General features: G+C 41.4%; 2 protein-coding genes across 9 annotated transcripts in view; one reads left to right on the top strand and one right to left on the bottom strand.

Annotated features, from left to right (window-relative positions):
* LOC115173269 (tuftelin) overlaps positions 1-9281 on the top strand; it is a 33725-nt gene extending 24444 nt beyond the window's left edge. For 4 of the 5 annotated variants that reach the window (XM_029731206.1, XM_029731203.1, XM_029731204.1 and 1 more), the window contains 6 exons: positions 1818-1913; positions 5765-5875; positions 7633-7856; positions 8187-8292; positions 8661-8744; positions 8854-9281. In XM_029731206.1, coding sequence (XP_029587066.1) covers positions 1818-1913; positions 5765-5875; positions 7633-7856; positions 8187-8292; positions 8661-8744; positions 8854-8958 — 726 coding nt within the window. In that variant the 3' untranslated portion in view covers positions 8959-9281. Of the gene's footprint in view, positions 1-223; positions 332-1817; positions 1914-5764; positions 5876-7632; positions 7857-8186; positions 8293-8660; positions 8745-8853 lie in introns of those variants that run through there. The other variant, XM_029731207.1, reaches the window with a different exon arrangement.
* A 3822-nt stretch (positions 9282-13103) lies between these two features.
* LOC115173267 (uncharacterized protein C1orf43) lies at positions 13104-18088 on the bottom strand. 4 transcript variants are annotated; one of them, XR_003871576.1, is made up of 8 exons: positions 17652-18087; positions 17112-17213; positions 16848-16956; positions 16680-16733; positions 16396-16562; positions 16249-16307; positions 14763-16087; positions 13104-14640 (listed from the first exon to the last, which is right to left on the bottom strand). XR_003871576.1 is itself a non-coding variant. In XM_029731202.1 (7 exons), the coding sequence occupies exons 1-7, from the start codon at positions 17660-17662 to the stop codon at positions 15880-15882; spliced, it is 723 nt and encodes a 240-aa protein (XP_029587062.1). In that variant the 5' UTR covers positions 17663-18088; the 3' UTR covers positions 13104-15879. The 4 variants fall into 4 exon arrangements, 2 of the variants coding, with proteins under 2 accessions (XP_029587062.1, XP_029587061.1); XR_003871575.1 differs by having other exon boundaries at positions 13104-14959; positions 15225-16087; XM_029731202.1 differs by having other exon boundaries at positions 13104-16087; positions 17112-17226; positions 17652-18088.
* Between the last annotated feature and the right edge of the window lie 7852 nt (positions 18089-25940).

The raw sequence follows: 25940 nt of genomic DNA, 5'->3' as shown, positions 1-25940 counted from the left end.
AACATGTTTTTATAAAATGTTTGCAAATGTATTGAAAATTAAATACAGAATTATCTCATTTACATAAGTATTCACACCCCTGAGTCAATACATGTTAGAATCATCCTTGGCAGTGATTACAGCTGTGAGTCTTTCTGGGTAAGTCTCTAAGAGCTTTGCACACCTGGATTGTTCAATATTTGTACATTATTCTTTAAAAAATGTATCAAGCTCTGTCAAGTTGGTTGTTGATCATTGCTAGACAGCCATTTACAAGTCTTTCCACAGATTTTCAAGCCGATTTAATTCAAAACTATAACTAGGACACTCAGGAATGTTCAAAGTTGTCTTGGTAAGCAACTCCAGTGTACATTTGGGTTTTAGGTTATTGACCTGCTGAAAGGTGAATTCATCTCCCAGTGTCTGGTGGAAAGCAGACTGAACCAGATTTTCCTCTAAGATTTTGCTCCATTCCATTTATTTTTATTCTGAAAAACTCCCCAGTTCTTAACGACTATAAGAATACCCATAACATGATGCAGTCACCACTATGCTTGAAAATATGGAGAGTGGTACTCAGTAATATGTTGTATTGGATTTACCCCAAACATAACATTTCGGCACATTTTTTGCACGATTACTTTAGTGCCTTGTTGCAAACAGGACACATGTTTTCAAATATTTATATTATGTACTGGCATCCTTCTTTTCACTCTGTCAGTTAGGTTAGTATTGTGGAGTAACTACAATGTTGTTGATCCATCCTCAGTTTTCTCCTATCACAGCCATTGAACTCTGTAATTGTTTTAAAGTCACCATTGACTTCATGGTGAAATCCCTGAGCGGTTTACTTCCTCTCATGCCACTGAATTAGGAAGGGTGCATGTATCTTTGTAGTGACTGGGTGTATTGACACATTATCCAAAGCATAATAACTTCACCATGCTCAAAGGGATATTCAATGTCTGCTTTTTATTTTATTTACTCATCTACCAATAGGTGCCGTTCTTTGCGAGGCATTGGAAAACCTACCTGGTCTTTGTAATTCGATCTGTGTTTGAAATGTATCGCTTGACTGAGGGACCTAAGAGATAATTGCATGCATGGGGTACAGAGATGAGGTAGTTATTCAAAAATGATGTTAAACCCTATTATTGTCATGCCTGCTCCTGCTTCCCCTCTCTGGTGCTCGAAGGCGCCAGGCTGCCTTTTATTACACACACCTGTCACCATTATTACACGCATCAGCACTCATTGGACTCACTTGGACTTCGTCACGTTGTTGATTACCCCCTCTATATCTGTCTGTTCCTCAGTTTTGTTCCCTTGTCAGCATTATTGTCGTATTGACGTTTTGTTCCCCTGTCCAGATCCTGTTCTTGTTTTGTTTGATGTCCGTTTTCCATAAAATGTTCACTCCCTGTACTTGCTTCCTGTCTCCAAAGTCAACCCTTACACTTATTGCACACAGAGTCCATGCATCTTATTAAGCACATTTTTACTCCTGACCTTATTTAGGCTTGTCATAACAAAGGGCTTCAATACTTATTGGCTCAAGACCATTCATCTTTTCATGTTTTATTAATTTGAATACATTTCTAAAAACATAATTACACTTTGACATTATGAGGTATAGTGTGTAGGCCAGTGACACAAAATCTCAATTTAATCCATTTTAAACTCATGCTGTAACACAACAACATGTGGGAAAAAGATATATAATTTTTGAAGGCACTGTAGCTATTTAACTCATTCTTATAATTTATAATACTCAAATACAAACAAATAGATACAAATACTGATGAAATAACTCCACTAACCCCTGCTCTCTCCTTCAGTTTCCAGCCAATGGTCACAAAGTCAGTGTCACCCTGCCTACCAACCCAGCAATTGTCACCAATTGTAAAATTGTTGGGACTGAGTCAGAAACAAATGTAAGACCTTATTTGCATATCAACATTTACTCAAACTTTTGTTCTCTTAAATATTTTGTTTTGTTTGCATCAGTTCCACATTAGTGCTTTATAGAAAGAAAGTATTTAACTGCTGTGGAGACGATTTGAATAGGAATATGAACTGAAAATTACATTTATATTCAAACTATAAAATACTTCTAAAAACATACATTTTCACAAACCACATCCCTCAGTTTTTTTAAATGGCTGCTGGTCTCCATTTTAAAAGTATAGTGATATAGACCTCACACACACACACACACACACACACACACGCTCTAACAACATATCCAATTTCAGTGCATCACAACATAGCATCCTGTAAAAGGACACCAGACAGCCATTACCTACAGTGGTGAGAGAACGTCTGTAAACCCTTTAGCGTTTTACTGTATTTCTGCATAGATTTGACCTAGTCTAAATAATAGATCAAGTTAACCTGATTTTAAACAAATTACACAAAAAACAACTGTACTTTTTAATTGATACAACATTTAACTTCTTTGCCTGAAAAAGTATGTGAACCTCTAGATTAATGAGCTCAATTAAGTGTATTAAAGTAATCAAAAGTTTAGTATTTGGTCCCTTATTCCTTGCATTCAATGACTACATGAAGCTTGTAACTCTACAAACCCGTTGCAGGCATTTGCATTTGGGGGTTACAGTATGTTTTGCCCAATACCGGAACTGAATGGTGAATAATGTCTTGTGCCATTTTGGAGTCACTTTTATTGTAAGACAGCATGTTAGCATGTTAACATGTTTTGTTGTAGTAGTGTTCAGAAACATCTTCTATTCTTACTTACATTAAAACTGACTCCAAAATGTCACAAGACATTATTCACCATTCAGTTCAGGTTGGGAAAAACAACCCAAAACACACAAAAAAAAAACTGCAAATGCATACAACAGAGTTACAAGCTTGATGTAGTCATTGCATGCAAGGAATATGGGACCAAATACAAAAATGTTGATTACTTTATTGAGCTCATTAATCTAGAGGTTCACATACTTTTTCCAACAAAGAAATTGAATGATGGATCAATTTGATCAATAAAGAAATATAAAAGTAATTTAATCAGGTTCACTATATCTTAGCAGCTCTTAACCAACCATGCTATTATGAGGATCAGGCGATGAGTGGCTAGTCTGCCTTTCCCTTCCGTCCTGTTAGCTAACGTTCAATCGCTGGAAAATAAATGGGATGAACTGAAAGCACGTATATCTTACCAACGGGACATTAAAAACTGTAATATCTTATGTTTCACTGAGTTGTGGCTGAACTACGACATTAAGAACATACAGCTGGCGGGTTATACACTATCGGCAGGATAGAACAGCAGCCTCTGGTAAGATACGGGGCAGGGGCATATGCATATATGTAAACAACAGCTGGTGCACGACATCAAAGGAAGTCTCAAGGTTTTGCTTGCCTGAGGTAGAGTATCTCATGATAAGCTGTAGACCACACTATCTACCTAGAGAGTTTTCATCTGTATTTTTTGTAGCTATCTACATACCACCACAGACCAATGCTGGCACTAAAACCGCACTCAATGAGCTGTATATACCGCCATATGCAATCCAAAAAATGCTCATCCAGAGGCGGCGCTCCTAGTGGCCAGGGACTTTAATGCTAGTTTTACCTAATTTCTATCAGCATGTTAAATGTGGAACCAGAGGGAAAACAATTCTAGACCACCTTTATTCCACACACAGAGACGCGTACAAAGGTCTCCTTCGCCCTCCATTTGGCAAATCTGACCATAATTCTATCCTCCTGATTCCTGCTTACAAGCTAAAATTAAAGCTGGAAGCACCAGTGACTCGGCCTATAACAAAGTGGTCAGATGAAGCAGATGCAAAACTACAGGACTGTTTTGCTTGCACAGACTAGAATATGTTCTGGGATTCTTCCGATGGCATTGAGGAATACACCACATCAGTCACTGGCTTTATCAATAAGTGCATCGAGGATGTCATCCCAACAGTGACTGTACGTACATACCCCAACCAGAAGCCATGGATTACAGGCAACATTCGCACTGAGCTAAAGGGTAGAGCTGCCGCTTTCAAGGAGTGGGACTCTAAGCCGGAAGCTTATAAGAAATCCCGCTATGCCCTCCTGACGAACCATCAAACAGGCAAAGCGTCAATACAGGACTAAGATCGAAATAATACTACACCGGCTCCGACGCTCGTTCGAATGTGGCAAGGCTTGCAAACTACTCCAACACCATCATTAAGTTTGCTGATGACACAACAGATGACAACGATGAGACAGTCTATAGGGAGGTCAGAGACCTGACCATGTGGTACAAGGACAATAACCTCTCCCTCAACGTGATCAAGACAAAGGAGATGATTGTGGACTACAGGAAAAGAAGGACTGAAAATGCCCCCATTCTTATCGATGGGGCTGTAGTGGAGCAGGTTGAGATCTTCAAGTTCCTTGGCGTCCACATCACCAACAAGCTAACATGGTCCAAGCACACCAAGACAGTCGTGAAGAGGGCACGACAAAACCTATTGCCCCTCAGGAGATTTGGCATGGGTCCTCAGATCCTCAAAAGGTTTTACAGCTGCACCATCGAGAGCATCCTGACGGGTTGCATCACTGCCTGGTATGGCAACTGCTCGGCCTCCGACCGCAAGACACTACAGAGGGTAGTGCGTACAGCCCAGTACATCACTGGGGCCAGGCTTCCTGCCATCCAGGACCTCTATATCAGGCGGTGTCAGAGGAAGGCCCTAAAAATTGTCAAGACTTCTGAACTGCTAATCAAATGGCTACCCAGATTATTTGCATTGATTTATTATTAGGACATAGATAAAGAGCTGATCACATGTTATGTCAAATCTATGCAGAAATACAGAAAATGCTAAAGAGTTCACAAAGTTTCTCTCAGCACTAGTAGGAATAACAATACATTCTAAGGGAATGTACTGTATGTCTGGACAGTGACTGTATTCTATGACCTGTCCTTTGGTTCGAGTCTTGTTACAATGCCTTCCGTTCAAATCAAATCACATTTTATTGGTCACATACACGTGATTAGCAGATGTTATTGCTAGTGTAGCGAAATGTTTGTGCTTCTAGCTCCGACAGTGCAGTAATATCTAACAAATTACACAACATATACCCAATACACTCAAATCTAAGTAGGAATTAATTAAGACTATATACATAAGGACGAGCGATGTCAGAGCGGAACGTACTAAGATACTATAGAATACAGTATATACATATGAGATGAGTAATGCAAGATATGTAAACAATATTATGTGAATGAGATACCGTAGAATAGTATAGAAAACAGTGTATATACATATGAGATGAGTAATGCCAGATATGTAAACATTATTAAAGTGACTAGTGTTCCATTCCTTAAAGTGGCCAGTGATTTCTAGTCTATGCCTATAGGCAGCAGCCTCTAATGTGCTAGTGATGGCTGGTTAACAGTCTGAATCCCTTGAGATAGAAGCTGTTTTTCAGTCTCTGGGTCCCAGCTTTGATGCATCTGTACTGACCTCGCCTTCTGGATGATAGTGGGATGAACAGGCAGTGGCCTTGATGATCTTTTTGGCCTTTTTAGCCATTCTAAACTGTGTTAATGTTAGGGAACACAGTGTGTTTAGCTGGCAGACACCTGACATTTACCTGACACACCAACCCATTTAGGTGGCCTTTTACCTCAGGCAAATATGGAAATGGTATGCAAATGGCATGTCAGCACCAAGCACTCTCCCTATGCACGTATGTTTGTGTTTACTCTGTGTTCAAGTTCATTGAGCTTGTACTTAGCCTAATCTATGTCTCTCTCTTAAAGGTCAGGGAGAATTCAGAGGACAGTGCAAAGATAAGGGACGTGAGCAAGCGTCTGTATGCCCAGCTGAAGGAGTCAGAGAAGAGACACCAGGAGGAGAGAGACAGAATGCAGGTCAGTGTATAGATAGATTCTCAAAAGTTTGGACACACCTACTCATTTGAAGGTTTTTCTTTATTTTTACTATTTTCTACAATGTAGAATAATAGTGAAGACATCAAAACTATGAAATAACACATGGAATAATTTAGTAACTGGCAAAAAAGTGTTAAACAAATCAAAATATATTTTATATTTGAGATTCTTCTCTCAACCAGCTTCATGAGGTAGTCACCTGTAATGCATTTCAATTAACAGGTGTGCCTTAAGTTAATTTATACAATTTCTTTAATTCTTCATGTGTTTGAGCCAATCAGTTGTGTTGTGACAAGGTAGGGGTGGTATACAGAAGATAGCCCTATTTGGTAAAAGACCAAGTCAATATTATGGAAAGAACAGTTCAAATAAGCAAAGAGAAACGACAGTCCATCATTACTTTAAAACATGAAGGTCAGTCAATTTGGGAAAATTTAAAGAACTTTGAAAGTTTCTTCAAGTGCAGTTGCAAAAACCATCAAACGCTATGATGAAACTGGCTCTTATGAGGGCCGCCACAGGAAAGGAAGACCCAGCGTTACCTCTGCTGCAGAGGACAAGTTCATTAGAGTTACCAGCACAAATAAATGCTTCACAGATTTCAAGTAACAGACACATCTCAACATCAACTGTTCAGAGGAGACTGTGTGAATCAGGCCATCATGGTCGAATTGCTGCAAAGAAACCACTACTAAAGGACACAAATAAGAAGAAGAGATTTGCTTGGGCCAAAAAATATGAGCAATGGACATTAGACCGGTGGAAATCTGTCCTTTGGTCTGATGAGTCAAAATTTGAGCTTTTTGGTTCCAACTGCCGTGTCTTTGTGAGGCGCAGAGTAGGTGAACGGATGATCTCCGCATGTGTGGTTCCCACCGTGAAGCATGGAGGAGGAAGTGTGATGGTGTGGGGGTGCTTTGCTGGTGACACTGTCTGTAATTTATTTAGAATTCAAGGCACACTTAACCAGCATGGCTACCACAGCAGCGATACGCCACCCCATCTGGTTTGCGCTTAGTGGGACTATCATTTGTTTTTCAACAGGACAATGACCCAACACATCTCCAGGCTGTGTAAGGGCTATTTAACCAAGAAGGAGAGTGATGGATTGCTGAATCAGATGACCTGGCCTCCACAATCACACGCCCTCAACCCAATTGAGATGGTTTGGCATGAGTTGGACCGCAGAGTAAAGGAAAAGCAGCCAACAAGTGCTCAGCATATGTGGGAATTCCTTCAAGACTGTTGGAAAAACATTCTAGGTGAGGCTGGTTGAAAGAATGCCAAGAGTGTGCAAAGCTGTCATCAAGGCAAAGGGTGGCAACTTTGAATAATCTAAAATGTAAAATATATTTTGATTTGTTTAAAAAAAATGTGGTTACTACTTGATGCCATATTTGTTATTTCATAGTTTTGATGTCTTCACTATTATTATACAATGTAGAAATAGTAAAAAATAAAGAAAAACCCTTGAATGGATAGGTGTGTCCAAACTTTTGACTGGTACTGTCGATTGACTGGTACTATTGATAAGAATAACCTAGAAGTATTACTGTTGACCCCTAAAGACTGAAGGCTCAGTTACCAATACTAATATCAATGATGGATATGTGCATTTAAGCCATCCGAGTCCACAATTGAATATCCACTGATCATGTAACACATTTTAACTATTTCCTGACCATTACTGTAACTAGATGTAATTGGAAACTTTACTTCTCTGGCTCCCCCTGCAGGCTGAAAGCGATGAGTTCAGCCGGCGCCTGGACGAGCAGTCGAAGCACCTGCAGTGGGTGGAGGGAGAGGCGGGGGAGCGAGGTCAGAGGGTGGAGGAGTTGCAGAGGCTGCTGGGGGGCATGGAGCTGGAGGGTGCTGCCCTGAGGGGCAAAATAGCCACCAGTGAGGCTGAACTGCTGCAGCTGAGAGCAGCCAAGGAGGGGGTGCAGGAGAAAAAGCAGAGGTGAAGAAGCTCTGTCACCATAACGACTACAAATCAGTCATAAAACTGAAACGTAGATTGTCTTCACATAGTATCTCATATACAACTCCGACACTACTCTACATGAGTTGTATATGAGGATACTATACAAACATTACAGTCCTCAGCAGCAGACATTGCTACTGTATAGACTACATCGTTTATGAATTGCCATATTTATCCAAGATAGTGAAAAGGATACTGTATACTCTCTTTAAACTTTGGACCCATAAATATGCCAAGTTTATATATAGTGTAAATATTATGGTAATTATGCTTATGTAACCAGTGGGTTGTGGTGTGTGTTGTCAGAACTGAGGAGCTGGAGAAGGAGCTGGCTGTCCTGAAGGAGAAAATCCATCACCTGGACGACATGCTGAAGAGCCAGCAGAGGAAGGTCCGCCACATGATCGAACAGGTGAGAACACACACATATGGATGCATGGACGCACGTACACATGCGGCAGATACACACAGATGGATGTGCACGGAGCGTACATGCACATACAAGCACATACACACACACTCATACACAAACACACACAAACCCTGCATGTGTAACAGCCATCAATGGGAAAATGATATTGAAAAGGAGGGATTAGAGGGTTCCTAATTGCTTTGGTTTGTAAAGGCAATAGGGGAGTTACTGTAAGCCAAGCTAAACTGTTTGCTGAAACAGAACACTCACCATGAATAAGTGATGAAGCATCCTCTTCTGTGGAAGTTAGAGTGAATGTTGGTTTTCCTCTGTAGTATCGAAGTGTATTTGTTTTGTGTGTGTTACAGCTGCAGAACTCACGGACAGTAATACAGGAGAGAGAGAGAGTGATCAGGGATCTAGAGGAGAAGGTGGCTTTTCTAGAAGCTGAGGTCAGTACTCATACAGCTATTTGTGTTGTGGTGTGTGTGTTTGAGGGATAGGGGTCCCTGTGTTAGGTCCCTCTCTGTCTGAATGACCTTTGACCCCTCTCCTCTCCAGAACACAGAGATGCGTGACCAGATAGAGTACTTCCTGGAGGGTCAGAAGCCTGCTTCTCTGCCCACCAAAGAATGCAAACCCAATCCCCAGATTATCTACAGGTGACAACAACACCTTCCTGTCTCTTATCTCTATAGGACCGGTTTCCCGGACACAGATTAAACCTATTCCAGGACTAAAAAGCTATTGTAATGGAGATTTTTCATTGAGTCAAAAAATATATAGATATATTTACACAAAAATCAATTCAGTCAATGTGTGGTTATCTTCATGAACAACACAGCAGCAACACAGTATAATGTTCCAGGATAGAAATGAGGGCCAAGGTAGTTGGTATATTTCTGTTCTTTTGCCCACCTTCATCAATGCACGGAAATAAGTCACTTCCTTTAATCGGAGTCATCGAGATCAAGTCCTGAGCAGAGGGAGATAAAGATCAAGAGAGATGGATAGAGGAAGTGATAAAATGAGAGAGACAGCTGGTTGGTGTGTGTGTGTATATACAGTTGAAGTCGGAAGTTTACATACACTTTAGGTTGGAGTCATTAAAACTCGTTTTTCAATCACTCCACAAATTTCTTGTTAACAAATTATAGTTTTGGCAATTTGGTTAGGACATCTACTTTGTGCATGACACATCATTTTTCCATCAATTGTTTAAAGACAGATTATTTCACTCTATCACAATTCCAGTGGGTCAGAAGTTTACATACACTAAGTTGACTGTGCCTTTAAACAGCTTGGAAAATTCCAGAAAATTATGTCATGGCTTTAGAAGCTTCTGATAGGCTAATTGACATCATTTGAATCAATTGGAGATGTACCTGTGGATGTATTTCAAGGACTACCTTCAAACTCAGTGCCTCTTTGCTTGACATCATGGGAAAATCAAAAGAAATCAGCCAAGACTTCAGAAAAAGAATTGTAGACCTCCACAAGTCTGGTTCATCCTTGGGAGCAATTTCCAAACACCTGAAGGTACCACGTTCATCTGTACAAACAATAGTACGCAAGTATAAACACCATGGGACCACGCAGCCGTCATACCGCTCAGGAAGGAGACGTGTTCTGTCTCCTAGAGATTAACATATTTTGGTGTGAAAAGTGCAAATCAATTCCAGAACAACAGCAAAGGACCTTGTGAAGATGCTGGAGGAAACGGGTACAAAAGTATCAATGTCCACAGTAAAACGAGTCCTATATCGACATAACCTGAAAGGCCGCTCAGCAAGGAAGAAGCCACTGCTCCAAAACCGCCATTAAAAAAGCCAGACTACGGTTTGCAACTGCACATGGGGACAAAGATCGTACTTTTTTGAGAAATGTCCTCTGGTCTGATGAAACAAAAATAGAACTGTTTGGCAAAAAAATTGTAGACCTCCACAAGTCTGGTTCATCCTTGGGCAGAACTGAAAAAGCGTGTGCGAGCAAGGAGGCCTACAAACCTGATTCAGTTACACCAGCTCTGTCAGGAGGAATGGGCCAGAATTCACCCAACTTATTGTGGGAAGCTTGTGGAAGGCTACCCGAAACGTTTGACCGAAGTTAAACAATTTAAAGGCAATGCTAGCAAATAGTAATTGAGTGTATGTAAACTTCTCGCCCACTGGGAATAGGATGAAAGAAATAAAAGCTGAAATAAATCATTCTCTACTATTATTCTGACATTTCACATTCTTAAAATAAAGTGGTGATCCTAACTGACCTAAGACAGGGATTTTTACTAGGATTAAATGTCAGGACTTGTGAAAAACTGAGTTGAAATATATTTGGCTAAGGTGTATGCAAACTTCCGACTTCAACTGTATACACTACCATTCAAAGGTTTGTGGTCACTTAGAAATTTCCTTGTTTTTGAAAGAAGCACATTTTTTGTCCATTTAAAATAGAATAGAAAGAGGAGTGGGAGACCCCGGGTACACAACTGAGCAAGAGGACAAATACAATACTGGCATTCTAGGCAGTTGCAAAGAAAAAGCCATATCTCAGACTGGCCAATAAAATAACCTCTTCACTGTTGACGTTGAGACTGGTGTTTTGCAGGTACTATTTAATGAAGCTGCCAGTTGAGGACTTGTGAGGTGTCTGTTTCACAAACTAGACACTCTAATGTACTTGTCCTCTTGCTCAGTTGTACACCTCTTTCTATTCTGGTTAGAGCTAGTTTGCACTGTTCTGTGAAGGGAATAGTACACAGCGTTGTACGAGATCTTCAGTTTCTTGGCAACTTCTAGCACTGAATAGCCTTAATTTCTCAGAACAAGAAAAGACCGACTTTCAGAAAAAAGTTATTATTTTCTGGCCATTTTGAGCCTGTTTTCGAACCCGTAAATGCTGATGCTCCAGATACTCAACTAGTCTAAAGAAGGACCGCTTTATTGCTTCTTTAATCAGAACAACAGTTTTCAGCTGTGCTAACATAATTGCAAAAAGGTTTTCTAATGATCAATTAGCCTTTCAAAATTATAAACTTGGATTAGCTAACACAACGTGCCATTGGAACACAGGAGTGATGGTTGCTGATAATGGGCCTCTACGCCTATGTAGATATTCCATAAAAAATCATCGGTTTCCAGCTACAATAGTCATTTTCAACATTAACAATGTCTACACTGTATTTCTGACCAATTTGATGTTATTTTAATGGGCAAAAAATGTGCTTTTCTTTCAAAAACAAGGACATTTCGAAGTGACCCCAAACTTTTAAACGGTTGTGTGTGTGTATATATATATATATATATATATATATATATATATATATATATATATATAATATAGCCAGCTCCTAGCGTTGATACTGATATCTGTTGGTTCGTTGTGATTTGATGCCTGACATACACTAGATAAAACCGATGGTAACAAAGCACTCTGGTTACAGTGACAGTCCCAGTTCCATCATTACTTTATTGCTTGAGGCATAACCGCATTTGAGACTGTTTTATGTGTGCGTTATTGTCTCTCTCAACTTTTCCCAAGCGGTATCTAGAATTGGGAATTTGGCCAATATATGGTCTGACTTCATATAAGAAGGAGTGAGCTCATTTTCAAGTTGGTGCTCAATTGACGCCTATTAAAAAAGTTGATGGGTGCGTTTTCTAGTTAACCCTAGGGAGAGACAATCAAGACAAAGCAGTTACTCACACACTGGGGGAGTTTTCAGCACCCAGTTCCGTAGCCTATTTAACCAGGATACCTCCGCTTCAGGGTCCATAGGTCACATTCCTGTGTTTGCAGTGCACCTTACACACAGGCATGCAGTTGCTTGATAACAATAAGATGTCTCTGATTTCATCTACTTGTTTTTGTCTGAAATTAGATGGAGGTTGGGCCTTGGTGGTATGTTTTTTTTCTTCCCAATTTTGTGATATCCAATTGGTAGTTACAGTCTTGTCCCATCGCTGCAACTCCCGTACGGACTCGGGAGAGGCGAAGATCGAGAGACATGCGTCCTCCAAAACACGGCCCTGCTTCTTGACCCACTGCTTGCTTAACCCGTGAGCCAGCCGCACCAATGTGTCGGAGGAAACACCGTACAACTGGCGACCGAAGTCAGCTTGCATGCGCCCGGTCGCTAGAGCACAATGGGACAAGGCCATCCCGGCCGGCCAAACCCTCCTCTAACCCGGACGACGCTGGGCCGATTGTGCGCCGCCTCATGGGTCTCCCGGTCGTGGCTGGCTGCGACACAGCCTGGGATCGAACCCGGGTCTGTAGTGACGCCTCTAGCACTGAATGCAGTGCCTTAAACCGCTGCGTCACTCGGGAGGCCGCCATTGATGGTATAATTTCAAAGGAGGTAGTTTAACGCACTATCATTACACCCTGCATGCATATCACTTCTGATGATTATAGTGTGTCCCCCAAATGGCACCCTATTCCCCCTTTTGGACCCTGGTCAAAAGTAGTGAACTACATAGGGATTATGGTTCCATTTGGGGCGCAACCAATGTGTGGTATTTTCCTGTACCGATTTTGCTGTCTGGTTTAAGAGCTCTTGTTTTGTGAAACAAAATATATTTTTCTGTTACAGTTATGGGCCCTTTTACAAACCAAGCATATTTAATGTGAAAACCGTCCCTCTGTCTATTGTAGATATAAGTTGTCTAGTAGCTTTGTGCATGTAGTCTTTGTACTTTTATCTTTCTGTTTGTCAAAATAAAGCTTATTTAAAGTAGTTGAAAAAAAGTTGTTCCTTCCTTTTTCTGTCCCACATGTTAGATATCGGAAGAGAAATTTAAAAAAAGCATTATTGTAATAAACACTTTATTATGGAGGGTGATAAGTGCCAATTCAAAATTGCAATGCTTAGATTCTCAATTGAAATGCAAAAATGATAAATGCGTTTATTTTCATATCAGTGTTCATGATTCTTGCCCCAATTAAATTTCAATGTTAAAATAAAATGAAAATAGCTGCTTGAAAAATGGAAACGATTAAGTGAAAATTGTAAGTAGCTGTTTTCCAACTGCCCAATTTAGCATTTTCGCTTTTTATTTTCAAAGTGCATGCAAATTCCTTCCTGGAGGTGTGAACCAGGAGAGCAACAAGGACATCCTAGCCATGTGACACTCTGTGCATTGAGTTTAGACTAGAGTAACTGACAGGGTTCGAACCTGGTGTCCTGTACACCAGAAGAACATCTTAGGCTGCTAAGCCAAAGCCTTAGAAATGTAGCTTGGGGAGCCAATGCAATTTTTCTGGTCTCAGGCAAAGTTACTTAACACTAGGCAAAGTTACTTATCACATGTGCGAGGTCATTTTGTCATGGCTAATGCTGTTCTTTTCACTAAAACAAAATCAATACTGCCAAATTAATTGTTTTCAGGAATTTTAAATTCTCCTTGACTGTCTAGCTTTTATTTTGGTGATTGTTAGTTCTCAAAGATTATATTATTATCACACCTATAATATACACAGTTCCGGCCAATTATGAGCGCACCCTTGCACTTCTCAAATAATAATAATCAAACACCTTGGTAGTAGATTTTCAACATTGCAGAACCCATTTTATTTTTTTCAACTTTAGTTTCAATTTTTTTTATAAAGACAAATGACATGGACAAAATTATGTACCCTGGAGCTAGTACAGCCTTCAGCCAAGAACACTCCAGACAATAGCTTCTTGTAGCCATCAATGAGCTTGCTGCACCTTTTAAATGGCAATTTGGCCCACTCTTTAGCAGCAAACTGTTCTAATTCTTCAATGTTTGAGGCATGCTGTCCACTATACGGCTATTTCTTCATTTGGTCATTGGTAAGTTGCTCTGGATAAGAGCGTCTGCTAAATGACAAAAATGTAAAAAATGTAAACATAGAAAGACACCACTGCTGAAGGAGACTAGAAAACCTGAATGAACTTGTCAAAAACTCACCCAAACAACCCTAAATCCCAGGGGAAATGTTGTGGACCAATGTTTGAGCTATTTGGCAGTATAGATCAGCGCTGTGTTTACCGACAACCAAACAAAGCATTCAAGGAAAAGAACACCATCCTTACAATCAAAAATCGGGGAGGTTTAAAAATTCTGTGTGGTTACTTTACTGCCTCTGGTACTGGGGGCCTTGAACGTCTTCAAGGCATCATGAAATCAGCAGATTATCAGGTGTTTGAGTCCAATGATCAACCCTGGTTCCAAAGAAATGGGTGTCCGTTGAAGGCTATAGGTCTTCCAGCAGTACAACGACCCCAAACACACATCAAAAAGCACCTTGGGATGGTTCAAGAAGAAACACTGGACTGTTCTGGAGTGGCCAGCAAAGGGTCCAGATCTGAATCACATCCATAACCTATGGCGAGAGATGAAGAGCAATTGGTGGAGGGCACCCCTCAAACAATGAGGAAGAGGTCAAAGGATGGTGAATTGTAACTCAGGTGGTTTAAGTTAGCAGACATGATGAGTAGGCCTAACCTTGCCTGAGATCTGAAGAGTTGCATTGGCTCCCTGAATCAATGCCTAGGCTTCAGCTTAGCAGGCCTATGCTTTTCTGGTGCGCAGGAGACCTGGGTTCTCACCCTGTGTGTTGGTTACTCTAGTTTAAAATCAATGTGCAGAGAGCCCACATGGGGGTGTGGTGTTGCTCTCCTGGTTCACACCTCCAAGAAGCACTTTGAAAATGAAAATTGAAAAAGAGAAAATTATTAATTGGGTAGTTGTAAAATGAAAACAGCCATTTTCAATTTGCCTTTGTTTACCATTTGGCTTTTTCTATTTAGAAAATGTTTACCATTTTCACTTTAGAATTGAATTGTGGCATGAATCATATACATTTTATTTTCATATCAGTATCTATTTTCACATTCCTATTTAGCATTTAAGCTCTGCAGTTTCTAACTGGCCATGATCATCCTTTATACTGATCACCATCCATACCTTGTAAGTACTGTTCCTTGAATAAATGCAGTGGACCAAGTTGCTCCCCAACTTGCTAATGTCATCTAGTGGAAAAATCAAAACACTGACGGAGAGTTTAATTTGGCTCCATTCCATGTTTTAATCTCAACACACAATCACATAACTACACAGTTCAGATTCTACATGTAAAAAAAAAAGAAAAAGCTGTTGAAATGAATATAAATATATTTTCTTCATCTATACAAACAATCAACACATACATGTGAAGTTTACAATTCAAGTGTAGGGGAAATTAAGAGTTGTAATGCATAACTGTTGTACAATGGTCTTCGTCCTTAGTGTATGTGTCAGCACCAATACATTGAAGTACCATAGACTCATAGTAGATTCCTGGGATAAAGACCCTGATATGACGATAAGGACTCTATTCAAATGCTTTGTATTATGGGGCAATTCTCCTTATGGCCAATGGAAATAAAGTAAAACGTACATGCAATGCGATCTTCTGCAAGCTTTAGTATATACACTACATGCTTGATCTGTTACTATGTTTTTGGTAGTCCATAGCAAAGCTGGGGTCAATTCCATCACAATTCCAATTATTGCTATTGAAAAAAATTCCTATGGATTCAACAAGCAGGAATTGAAATCAAACTGACCCAACAGTCACCTCTCACAGGGTGCTCTCCAGTGTGTTGTAGTTGTCCTTGAAGCTCTTGAGCTCCAGGAAGTGCTTTGGCCTCTTGCTGCGCTGGCTGGTGGAGGGCAGGTAGGTAACTTGGATGGTGGAGGGGGTGCTGCGGGCTGGGGAGCCTGTCAGGTCCTTGGCTGCAGACTGGTGATGCTGGTCCAGACTGGTGGTGCTGGAGTAGGCTTTCACACTGAGGGGAGAAGAGAAAGGGTAGTGTCAAACTCAAATTAAATGGCATGATAACGTGAGAGTGAAGATTTCTGTGACATAAGGAGTTGAGGACCAAAGACATCTCTTCCTACTGATATTTATTTGTTGAGCAAACGCATTACTTTTTGTAACAATACTTACACATCAGCCAGTTCATTCAGAGCATCCTGGTATTTCATATATTCCGCTTCCCCAAATACCTAAAACACAGAAAGTCACTTCCACTGACGAACACTCAACACGAAAACAGTCAATTCACAAAAACAAAAATCACACACAAACACTTACCCCTGTGCCATGGCGTGCACTGTCATATCCCTCCAACAGGTTGTCAATGAGGGTGCTACGGCTGCTCTTGATCAGAGAGTGGGAGTTACGCAGATCCAGCAGCCAGTTGCGGAAACTGCGTCCTGTGATGGCGTTCGGATTGCGGCCCATCTCCTGCAGCGGGATCCCTGGGGTTGGAGAGAGGACAGATAATTATAAGAAAGAGGAGAACGCATGCCAATTGGAATGTACAGCCATGCTTTAAACCATAGATTTTAAGATACCTCTCTACTATCCGCTCTTACCCGAGTCCCGAATGGCATCTAGAGCCTTCATCCTGTACAGGTAGTTATAGCAACCTGAGAATATCATGGAGGTCATTAATGATACTATTACAGTACTATAAAAACACAACATCTTGTCCACTATAGAGAACACATTTGTTGCATGCATACATTTGAATGGTGACTTACTGAACTGTGTCCCGTGCTTCAGCCTATCATCCTCCTCAGAGAGTAGACGCGGCTCGAAGCGGATTTCCTGAACCTTGGACAGGCGCGCGTCAATCTCTTCCCGCAAACCCTGCGGAAAAACCAACAAGGCTCAAACTATCAACATACAAAGATACCAAATACTATGGTATTAATCCATTTGATTGATTGCAGCATAGAGTAGGATAATAGTAAATGAGAGAGATGACCGAGAGGCTTGTCTCTATTGACAGCTGAGGGTCTTGCCTTGGGTGCGTTGTGTCCAATAGGGGCATGGGGTCCTCTGCGGGACCTCATAGCGAAACGCATGATCTGCCTCTTGACGAAGATAAATAGCAATACAAACACCTGTGCAAAGAAACTATCCAAGTCAGAATGTCAAGAATATTAGCAATAAGCAATATTAGTATAGGTTACTTTTAAAAGGCACAATCCATACCAGTTTGTGCTAATTATAAGTCATTTTAAGTAGTGAAATATACCCCGATTGTCTAAGGCAGGGCTCTCCAACCTTGTTCCTTGAGAGCTACGTCCTGAAGGTAGCTCTCCATGAACAGGATTGGAGACCCCTGGTCTAAGGCATGTGACATGCAACAATATATCACAAAGAAGCTGTAACATTAACGTTAGATAGCTAACTGTTGTTAGCCTATTCATCAGGGGCTATTTGTATACATAGCTTAGCTGGCTGGCTAGCGGTACATCTCTCACGGATTGCACCCAATGATGTGTACACATAGCTAAGTCATTAATTGCGCCTAGTAATGCATTTAAAATATCACTTACCAGGCTGCCATATGCCATAACCAGCACTACATTCACACCGGACAAAGGTGACTCGGCCATTCTGAAATGTCCTTCTTCACAGGTTTCTTGGGTTTGCTACATTACCCAGATATACTTTTGAGGAGATGGAAAACTCAAAATAAATCGTGTTAACACCCAGGCGTCGTCAATGGGCCGCGCAGTGCATTCCGGGCGATTCTCTGACAAGGAGAGCTCTCTTGGCGTGAATGGGAGCGCTAGCTACAACAATTTCGTGAACAAGAAGTACAACTTTACACATATTTTCAGAAATGTGAGATAATTAACGTTCTCTGTAATATCTTATAGTTTGGAATCATGCCATTACGTACTTTCGAGGAAAATAGCAGGCTTATCGACTCATACCCTGACTTTGAGAAGGGATTGAGCGACGCAGCATAACAACGTGAACACGATTGGTCGACAGTCTGCTGGGTGGGGCGTTATACGTATGTCCATTTATTGCCGATGGGATTCCTATCTCCTCCTTTCTCTAATATTTCTGGGTTAGATACTAGATCTAAAGGTTGGCTGGCTAGATCCCAGGAGATAGTGAATCAAACATTGAGCCAATGTGTGAGTGATATTCCAACGAAACAGTGAATTGATTTTGAGTCAAGCTAGTTACACATTCAATCAAATAACAAAATTGAAGAAGACACATGGCTAGCTAGCATTGTGTACAAATAGATGTTCTTCTTCAATGCGGTTTAAAAAAAAAGGCTTTAAAATTAACCTTTATTTTAACTAGGCAAGTCAGTTAAGAGCAAATTCTTATTTACAATGACGGCCTTCCCCGGCCAAAGTCGGACGACGCTGGGCCAATTGTGCGCCGCCATAATGGACTCCCAATCACAGCCAGATGTGATACGCCTGGATTCAAACCAGGGACTGTAGTGACGCCTCTTGCACTGAGCTGCAGTGCCTTAGACCACTCTGCCACTTGGGAGCCCACTCAGGTTTAATGGCGATTGGCATCCAATAAATGTTGCATTACCACCACCAACTAGACTGGAGTATAACTCCCTTATACTTTGCATGAAAATAATAATCAAAAAATATTTTTTACCAATCATCTAACACTACACTCATTAAAAACCCACCACCCTGGGCCTCCCAAGAGGCGCAGCGCTCTTAGGCACTGCATTGCAGTGCTTGCGGCGTCACTACAAACCCGGGCTCAATCCCGGGCTGTGACACAGCCGGCTGTGTCAGGTGACCCATGAAGCGCTGCACAATTGGCCAAGTGTCGTCTGTGTTAGGGGAGGTTTTGACACCCAGGATTTCCTTGTCCCATCGCGCTCCAGTGACATCTGTGGCGTGCCGGGTGCCTGTACACTGACTTCGGTCACCAGTTGTACAGTATTTCATCTGACACATTGGTGCGGATGGCTTCCGGGATAAGCGTGCAGTGTGGCTTGGCAGGGTTGTGTTTCGAAGGACGCATGGCTCTCGACCTTGTTTGGTAAAAGTACCAAACAACAAAATAAAAAAAGCACCACCCTACTCCACTAAATCTATCTAATCGTACCTCAGGCCAACAGCCTGAAAGGACGGGACACTACCACTTAATACACCCTGTAACTCCTCTGAGGTCAAATCTCGTACATCCTAATAGTTCTCTGCAGCTGCCACCGCAACCTCAATTTTCTGCGACTAATGTCCCATCCCTGTAGTATAGTTTATAATCATTGCTATAAACTCAAAAGATCCAATCTTACTGAAGCATACAGTATATCACTTTTTGGCCTATCCCTCTGTACTGGTACAGATCTACTATTTACACTATTCCTAACTGATATATCCTAACATCACTTTGTCGGGCAAAGACTCAACATCAAAACTCAAAAGAACAGACAACGACTTCTGTTTCTCCACTCACGCCACCCTGTCTGTTGCACCAAACGATGAGCATCACGAACACTAGGAATCTTCCCCTTCAGTTGGTCCTCTTTCATATTTACCGCTACCCCAGTAATCAGTCCTTTCAATGGCACCCTTTTCTTGAGCACAAAACAATTCACATCTCTTGTCCCCAGTCATTTGATACGGAGCACCTGCTCCCTCTGACCAACAGAAACACAAACAATTATCACAAGGCCACTTCGGGTCATAGTAATGGGGAAGTAGTTTGGGGGTGAGGTTCTACGTGGGGAGTTTTTGCCTGCGCTGCATTCTGCTATATAGGTCTGCTAATACAGGACTATTGGGGGGCGGCAGGTAGCCTTGTGGGTAGGAGCGTTGGGCCAGTAATCGAAAGGTTGCTGGATTGAATCCACAAGCTGACAGGGTAAAAATCTGTCGTTCTGCCGCTGAGCAAGGCAGTTGACCCACTGTTCCCCGGGCGCCGTGGATGTCGATTAAGGCAGCCCTCCGTACCTCTCTAATTCAGAGGGGTTGGGATAAATGTGGAAGACACATTTCAGTTGAATCCATTCAGTTGTACAATTCCCCTTTCCTTTCTTTAAAGGCCCAAAATACAGTTGAAGTCAGAAGTTTACATACACCTTAGCCAAATACATTTAAACTCAGTTTTTCACAAGTCCTGACATTTAATCCTAGTAAAAATTCCCTGTCTTAGGTCAGTTATGATCATCACTTTATTTTAAGAATGCGAAATGTCAGAATAATAGTAGAGAGAATAATTTATTTCAGCTTTGGTTTCTTTCATCACATTATTTCATCACATTCCCAGTGGGTCAGAAGTTTGCATACACTCAATTAGTATTTGGTAGCATTGCCTTTAAATTGTTCTTGCTCGCACACGCTTTTTCAGTTCTGTACACGCATTTTTCAAAAGGATTGAGGTCAGATTCAGGTCAGGGCTTTGTGATGGCCACTCCAATACCTTGACTTTGTTGTCCTTAAGTCTTTTTGCCACAACTTTGGAAGTATGCTTGGGGTCATTGTCCATTTGGAATACCCATTTGCGACCAAGCTTTAACTTCCTGACTGATGTCTTGAGATGTTGCTTCAATATATCCACATCATTTTCCTCCCTCCTGATGCCATCTTTTTTGTCAAGTGCACCAGTCCCTCCTGCAGCAAACCACCCCCACAACACGATGCTACCACCCCCGTGCTTCACGGTTGGGATGGTGTTCTTCGGATTGCAAGCCTCCCCCTTTTTCCTCCAAACATGACGATGATCATTATGGCCAAACAGTTCTATTTTTGTTTCATCAGACCAGAGGACATTTCTCAAAAAAGTACGATCTTTGTCCCCATGTGCAGTTGCAAACCGTAGTCTGGCTTTTTTATGGTGGTTTTGGAGCAGTGGCTACTTCCTTGCTGAGCGGCCTTTCAGGTTATGTCGATATAGGACTCTTTTTACTGTGGATACAGATACTTTTGTATCTGTTTCCTCCAGCATCTTCACCAGGTCCTTTGCTTTTGTTCTGGGATTGATTTGCACTTTTCGCACCAAAGTACGTTAATCTCTAGGAGACAGAACGCGTCTCCTTTTTCTGAGGTCTTGGCTGATTTCTTTTGATTTTCCCATGATGTCAAGCAAAGAGGCACTGAGTTTGAAGGTAGGCCTTGAAATACATCCACAGGTACACCTCCAATTGACTCAAATGATGTCAATTAGCCAATCAGAAGCTTCTAAAGCCATAACATAATTTTCTGGAATTTTCCAAGCTGTTTAAAAGCGCAGTCAACTTAGTGTATGTAAACTTCTGACCCACTGGAATTGTGATACAGTGAATTTATAAGTGAAATAATCTGTCTGTAAACAATTTTTGGAAAAATGACTTGTGTCATGCAGAAAGTAGATATCCTAACCGACTTGCCAAAACTATAGTTTGTTAAGAAGAAATTTGTGGAGTGGTTGAAAAATGAGTTTTAATGACTCCAACCTAAGTGTATGTAAACTTCTGACTTCAACTGTACATATTTTTTATTTTATTCAGATTTACCAGGGGGTGCGGCAGCATCCTCAGCACCCCTACTTCCCACGGCTATGCTTTGGGTTACCTTCACCGATTCCACAGCACTTAACTACGTTTTCACCCACTTTGAAACCACAAATGAATCAGCCAAAAGGCAAGGGTCCACTTTTTCCAAAAATGTCACTACCGTCACAGACTCATCTTTATCCTGACCCATGGTGCAAGCCTTGGGCTCCAAGAACTTTACCACACCTACCACCTCTGATACTTCGCCCTCATTCCCTTCCATTTCTCCTCCTCTCTTCGATCCGGTGTACAGCTCACTCTGCTTACACTTTCTAACATTTTTCTTCAACAAACCATCTCCCTTTTTTTCCTCCATTTTTAACCAATTCAAGCTCACCCTCTTCCTCCTTCTTCCTCTCTTCAACCTCCTCTGCCTCTCTTTTCCCCTACATTCCTAATCCAAGTATATGTCTCTTATGATAATACAGCACTTCTCCTCAGGGGTGCCACTTTGGTTTTAGAGGTGGGGTGTCCTCCCCCAGAATTTGTTTGGGTATCTAAAGCTAATTTTCAGAAATTTTACTCATTCCAATATGGCATCTCTATTTAGAACAAAAAGTAAGCAAAAATGCCCACAGTCATCAAGCTAGGTAAAATATCATTATTAAATATGTTTAAGTGATTCATCAGACTGAACTAGATCAAAGGTAATTCAATAATAAATATTATGTTGCACCTTTAACGAGTAGCCTAACAAATGAACAACTCTTGAAAAAATACAAAGACTTTTGATTGTCTTTCCTGAAACATCCTCTATATCAAATTTCAGCCAGACCGACCAGCCAGCCCGAGCCGCCTGCACGCCCGACCCCCACCAGTCTAGTCAATAACTCAACTCTCTCTAAACACAATTTCCTTCCCAGTTCACACCTTAAATGTGTTTCATTCCCAAGGGAAAGATTTTGAAAAAAAACAACAACAAAAAACTCTACACCTAGAAACAACAAATCCTCCATATAATTAATCTCATAGGACTAATAGTACTGTAGAGCTCTTTTTACTTGTACACAATATAGCTGGGTAGCCCCGTCCTGACCCTAGGGGTCCACCACCCTGCAGTGCCCCAAAGCAACACACCCCACTGAGCTTTAGGATCTTAGTGAAACATTAATTATTGGTTTTGGGTGTGTTAGGCTGTTAAATGCTTGGTTACACAGTTTCTTCAAATAACAGTCTCCAGTATCAACATTTCAAAGCAAACAAAAACAGGGAGAAGGGAGACATGCTGAGATAAAATAACATACTCTTTGCCAGAATTCAGCCAGCCTTCACAAGACCATAATATATGTACACATGTCCTGTTTTGTGTTTTACACCTCCGGCAGAGGAATTACATTTCTGAGTGCATGATATTCAGTTTCACTGGCATATAAGTTCTATGGATGGTCTTAAACTGCATTAATTTATGTCTGAGATGATATGAATATGACTTGGCATTCTGACATATCTGTATTCATTCATCACCATCAATAGCTTCTACCAGGTCTTCCTCACATTTTTGTTTTACATGTTTTGTGTCATCGGCAAAAGCCTCTATCAACCCTTGATAAAGTTTGGATATCAACTTTGGAAGTTTGTCAGACTGCCTTAAAATAACATCTGTCTTGTCCAGTGTTTGCTGCACAGAGAGAACAAAGTATGGGGGGTATGCGTTAGCCTTGTGAAGTCCCTCCCACTCTGTCTGCTGGGATTTCCTGTTCGGTCGTCTGCTTGTTGCAGGAGGCCAGTGGACAGAGCTTGGAGGATCGTCAGCTGATGTGGCGCACCTGGGCAGGTTTGGCCTGCAGGCTATAAAGGGTGGCCACATCAGCCAACACTCTCTCTCTTCCCTGACTGGCAGGCTTGCTTCCATCTCCTTTTGTTTTTTTTGGTCTGTTTCCACCATACAACACCCACACACTGCATACCCTACTGATCATATAGACATCCACAGCTTATGTTACATTTTTGTATTTATTATTTAGTTTAATAAATGTATTCATTTTTACATTGAAGTCATGTGTGGTCTCCCTTTGTTGTGAGCCAGGTTGTTGTGAACCAGGTCGTAACACTGTGGGGGCTCGTCCAATTGGAGACTTTGGTTATATGGTAGTTTGTTACTTGTAAATTTGGCTAATTTAATTGGGTTGGCATTTGGTTTGGACCCTGTTTTGTGTAGGGGTAGTAATTGGGGCCAAATTGGGTTCAGCTGTGTTACTGCAGTTTTTAGAATGCAATGTGGTACTATTTGTTTGGCAGTCTGTTAAACGAAGTTTGGGTGTGTCACTGATTTTTGTCAGGATTTTTCCTTAATTGTGTAAACTTTAGGGGTTTTGGTGGATGCTGGAAGGGAAGCAGCTCTTGTCCCCAGTGTTTGTCTACAAAGCCATTTGTTTTTCTATTTCCATTGGGGTTTTAGGTGCTGGTACATGTGTTACATTGCTTTGGTAAGGATGTCCACTTCAGTTGGTAGGAACCACATATCCCCTTGTAGGTTTCAGGAACTGATCTCCTTTTAAGATCAAGTCATTTTGAAAGACATTATGAAGGCCAGTCTAAAAGCCAAGAATTTAGTACCAGTGTGATGCATCTTTTATATTAGTGAGCAAAAGGTGAACTCCTAGTGTGGCAGCAGTTCTCAGATGAGTGTCTTGATCTGTAAAAGCTTTTTTTTTATGGATCCTGGTTGCCATACTGAAACTGCTCGTAAAGAGTATGTCTCCCCTCGCCCAAAGTTTAAGGCTGAGAGCAGATCAATGTTCTAACGTTGATTGTGCTGTACGAGATAGAAATGATCTGTACAGAGTGTGTAACTACTGTCAAGGTAAGGGACATTAGAAAAAATAAATATCCTGTCCTCAAAGCAAAACATTCTGGTGGCAATGCAAAAGTACAGTTTTCTGGCCTAGCTATGTCACTTTATCCAAGTACTATATCTGAGCTTGAGAAGCATGCAGAACCTTCTGGAAAAGCCGGTGCTTCTGACTAAGCTGCATACATTTCTGAGGATTCCATCTCCCTGGTAGAATGTGATGAGAAAATGCCTGTCAAAATCTTGCGAGACACATGCTCTGAGGAATGATTTGTTTGTGAATCTGTATTGCCGTTCTCTTGAGTCAGATGCAGGTGATTCTATACTAATTCGTGGGATGGGGTTTGTTTTTCCTGTTCCTGTGCATACATTGCAACTTGACTCAGATCCTGTGAAAGGAAAGGTTGGTGTCCCCTCATCTACCAGTTGAGGGTATTGATCTTAGTCTAGGTAACCAGCTAGTTGGTGTACAGGTCTGGCCTGGGGTGCCACCAGCTTGGGTGGTTATACAGCAAACCCCCGTTATCCCTGCTCCTGAGTTAGAGAACTCTCCAGACAGTCCAGTTATCTATCCAGCTTGTGACGTGAGGTGTCAGTAACTGAACAGAATTCTGTCTGTTATAGATCCACTTGACTCGCCTTTGCCTCAGCTTCTCGTGGGGATTTGGAGAAGGAACATCAGGATGACCCCTCTTTGAAGGAGCTATTTAAGTGTTCCCAGCTGATGGGATGGAAAGCTCTGCACAGGGTTACTCGCTTCAGAACAATATGCTAGCTAGAAGGTGGGTGCTTCATGGGGAAGACTTTGTAGGTGATCCCACCATGCAGATTGTAGTGCCCTCTAAGTTTTGCCAGACAATGCTTCAAATCTCCCATGCTAATGTTGCTGGACATCTGGGATTTAGGAAAATAACTGTATTTTGAGTTACTTTTTCTGTCCAAGGTTTAAATATGACATATCTGCTTACGTTAAAACATGTCACACATGCTAGTTGACTGGTAAGCCAAATTGGTCAATTAAACCTGCTCCTCTGTATCCTATTCCTGCCGTTGGTCAGCCTTTTGAACATTTGGTAATTAACTGTTGGTCCTTTGCCCCGCTCTAAGTCTGGCAGTAGCTATTTACTTAGTGATGTGCCTTGCAACCAGGTACCCTGCTGCTTATCTGCTACGCACTTACTACCAAGTCTGTTGTGAAGGCTTTCTCAGTTCATCTGTATTTGGTATTCATTCAGTGACAAAGGCTCTAATTTTACCTCTCACATGTTTGCACAAGTGCTACAGCAGCTTTGTGTCAAGCATAACAGTTATATGCCTATCATGCACAGTCTCAGGGTGCATTAGGGTTTCATTAAACCCTGAAGTCTCTCCTGTGCATACCATACAGAGCTAGATCGTGATTGGGAAGGTTTGCCATGGTTACTGTTGGCAGCTAGAGAAGTTGTCCAGGAGAGTATAAGATTTAGTCTGACTGATCTGGTTTTTGGAAATTCAGTGTGTGACCCTCTGGCTGTGTTGCAG

This window comes from Salmo trutta, chromosome 34 (assembly GCF_901001165.1).
Source record: "Salmo trutta chromosome 34, fSalTru1.1, whole genome shotgun sequence".
Lineage (NCBI taxonomy): Eukaryota > Metazoa > Chordata > Actinopteri > Salmoniformes > Salmonidae > Salmo > Salmo trutta.
The sequence above is the reverse complement of the archived record's forward strand: the minus strand, read 5'-3'. Positions and strand labels throughout refer to the sequence as shown.

Excerpts from the sequence above, each read along its gene's own strand:
- LOC115173267 (XM_029731201.1), bottom strand. The coding sequence starts at position 17,711 with ATGGCCGAGTCACCTTTGTCCGGTGTGAATGTAGTGCTGGTTATGGCA. Across the intron at positions 16,734-16,847 it reads GAAGCACGGGACACAGTTCA|GTTGCTATAACTACCTGTAC; the intron begins GTAAGTCACCAT and ends TGATATTCTCAG. Across the intron at positions 16,563-16,679 it reads AGATGCCATTCGGGACTCGG|GGATCCCGCTGCAGGAGATG; the intron begins GTAAGAGCGGAT and ends CTCCAACCCCAG.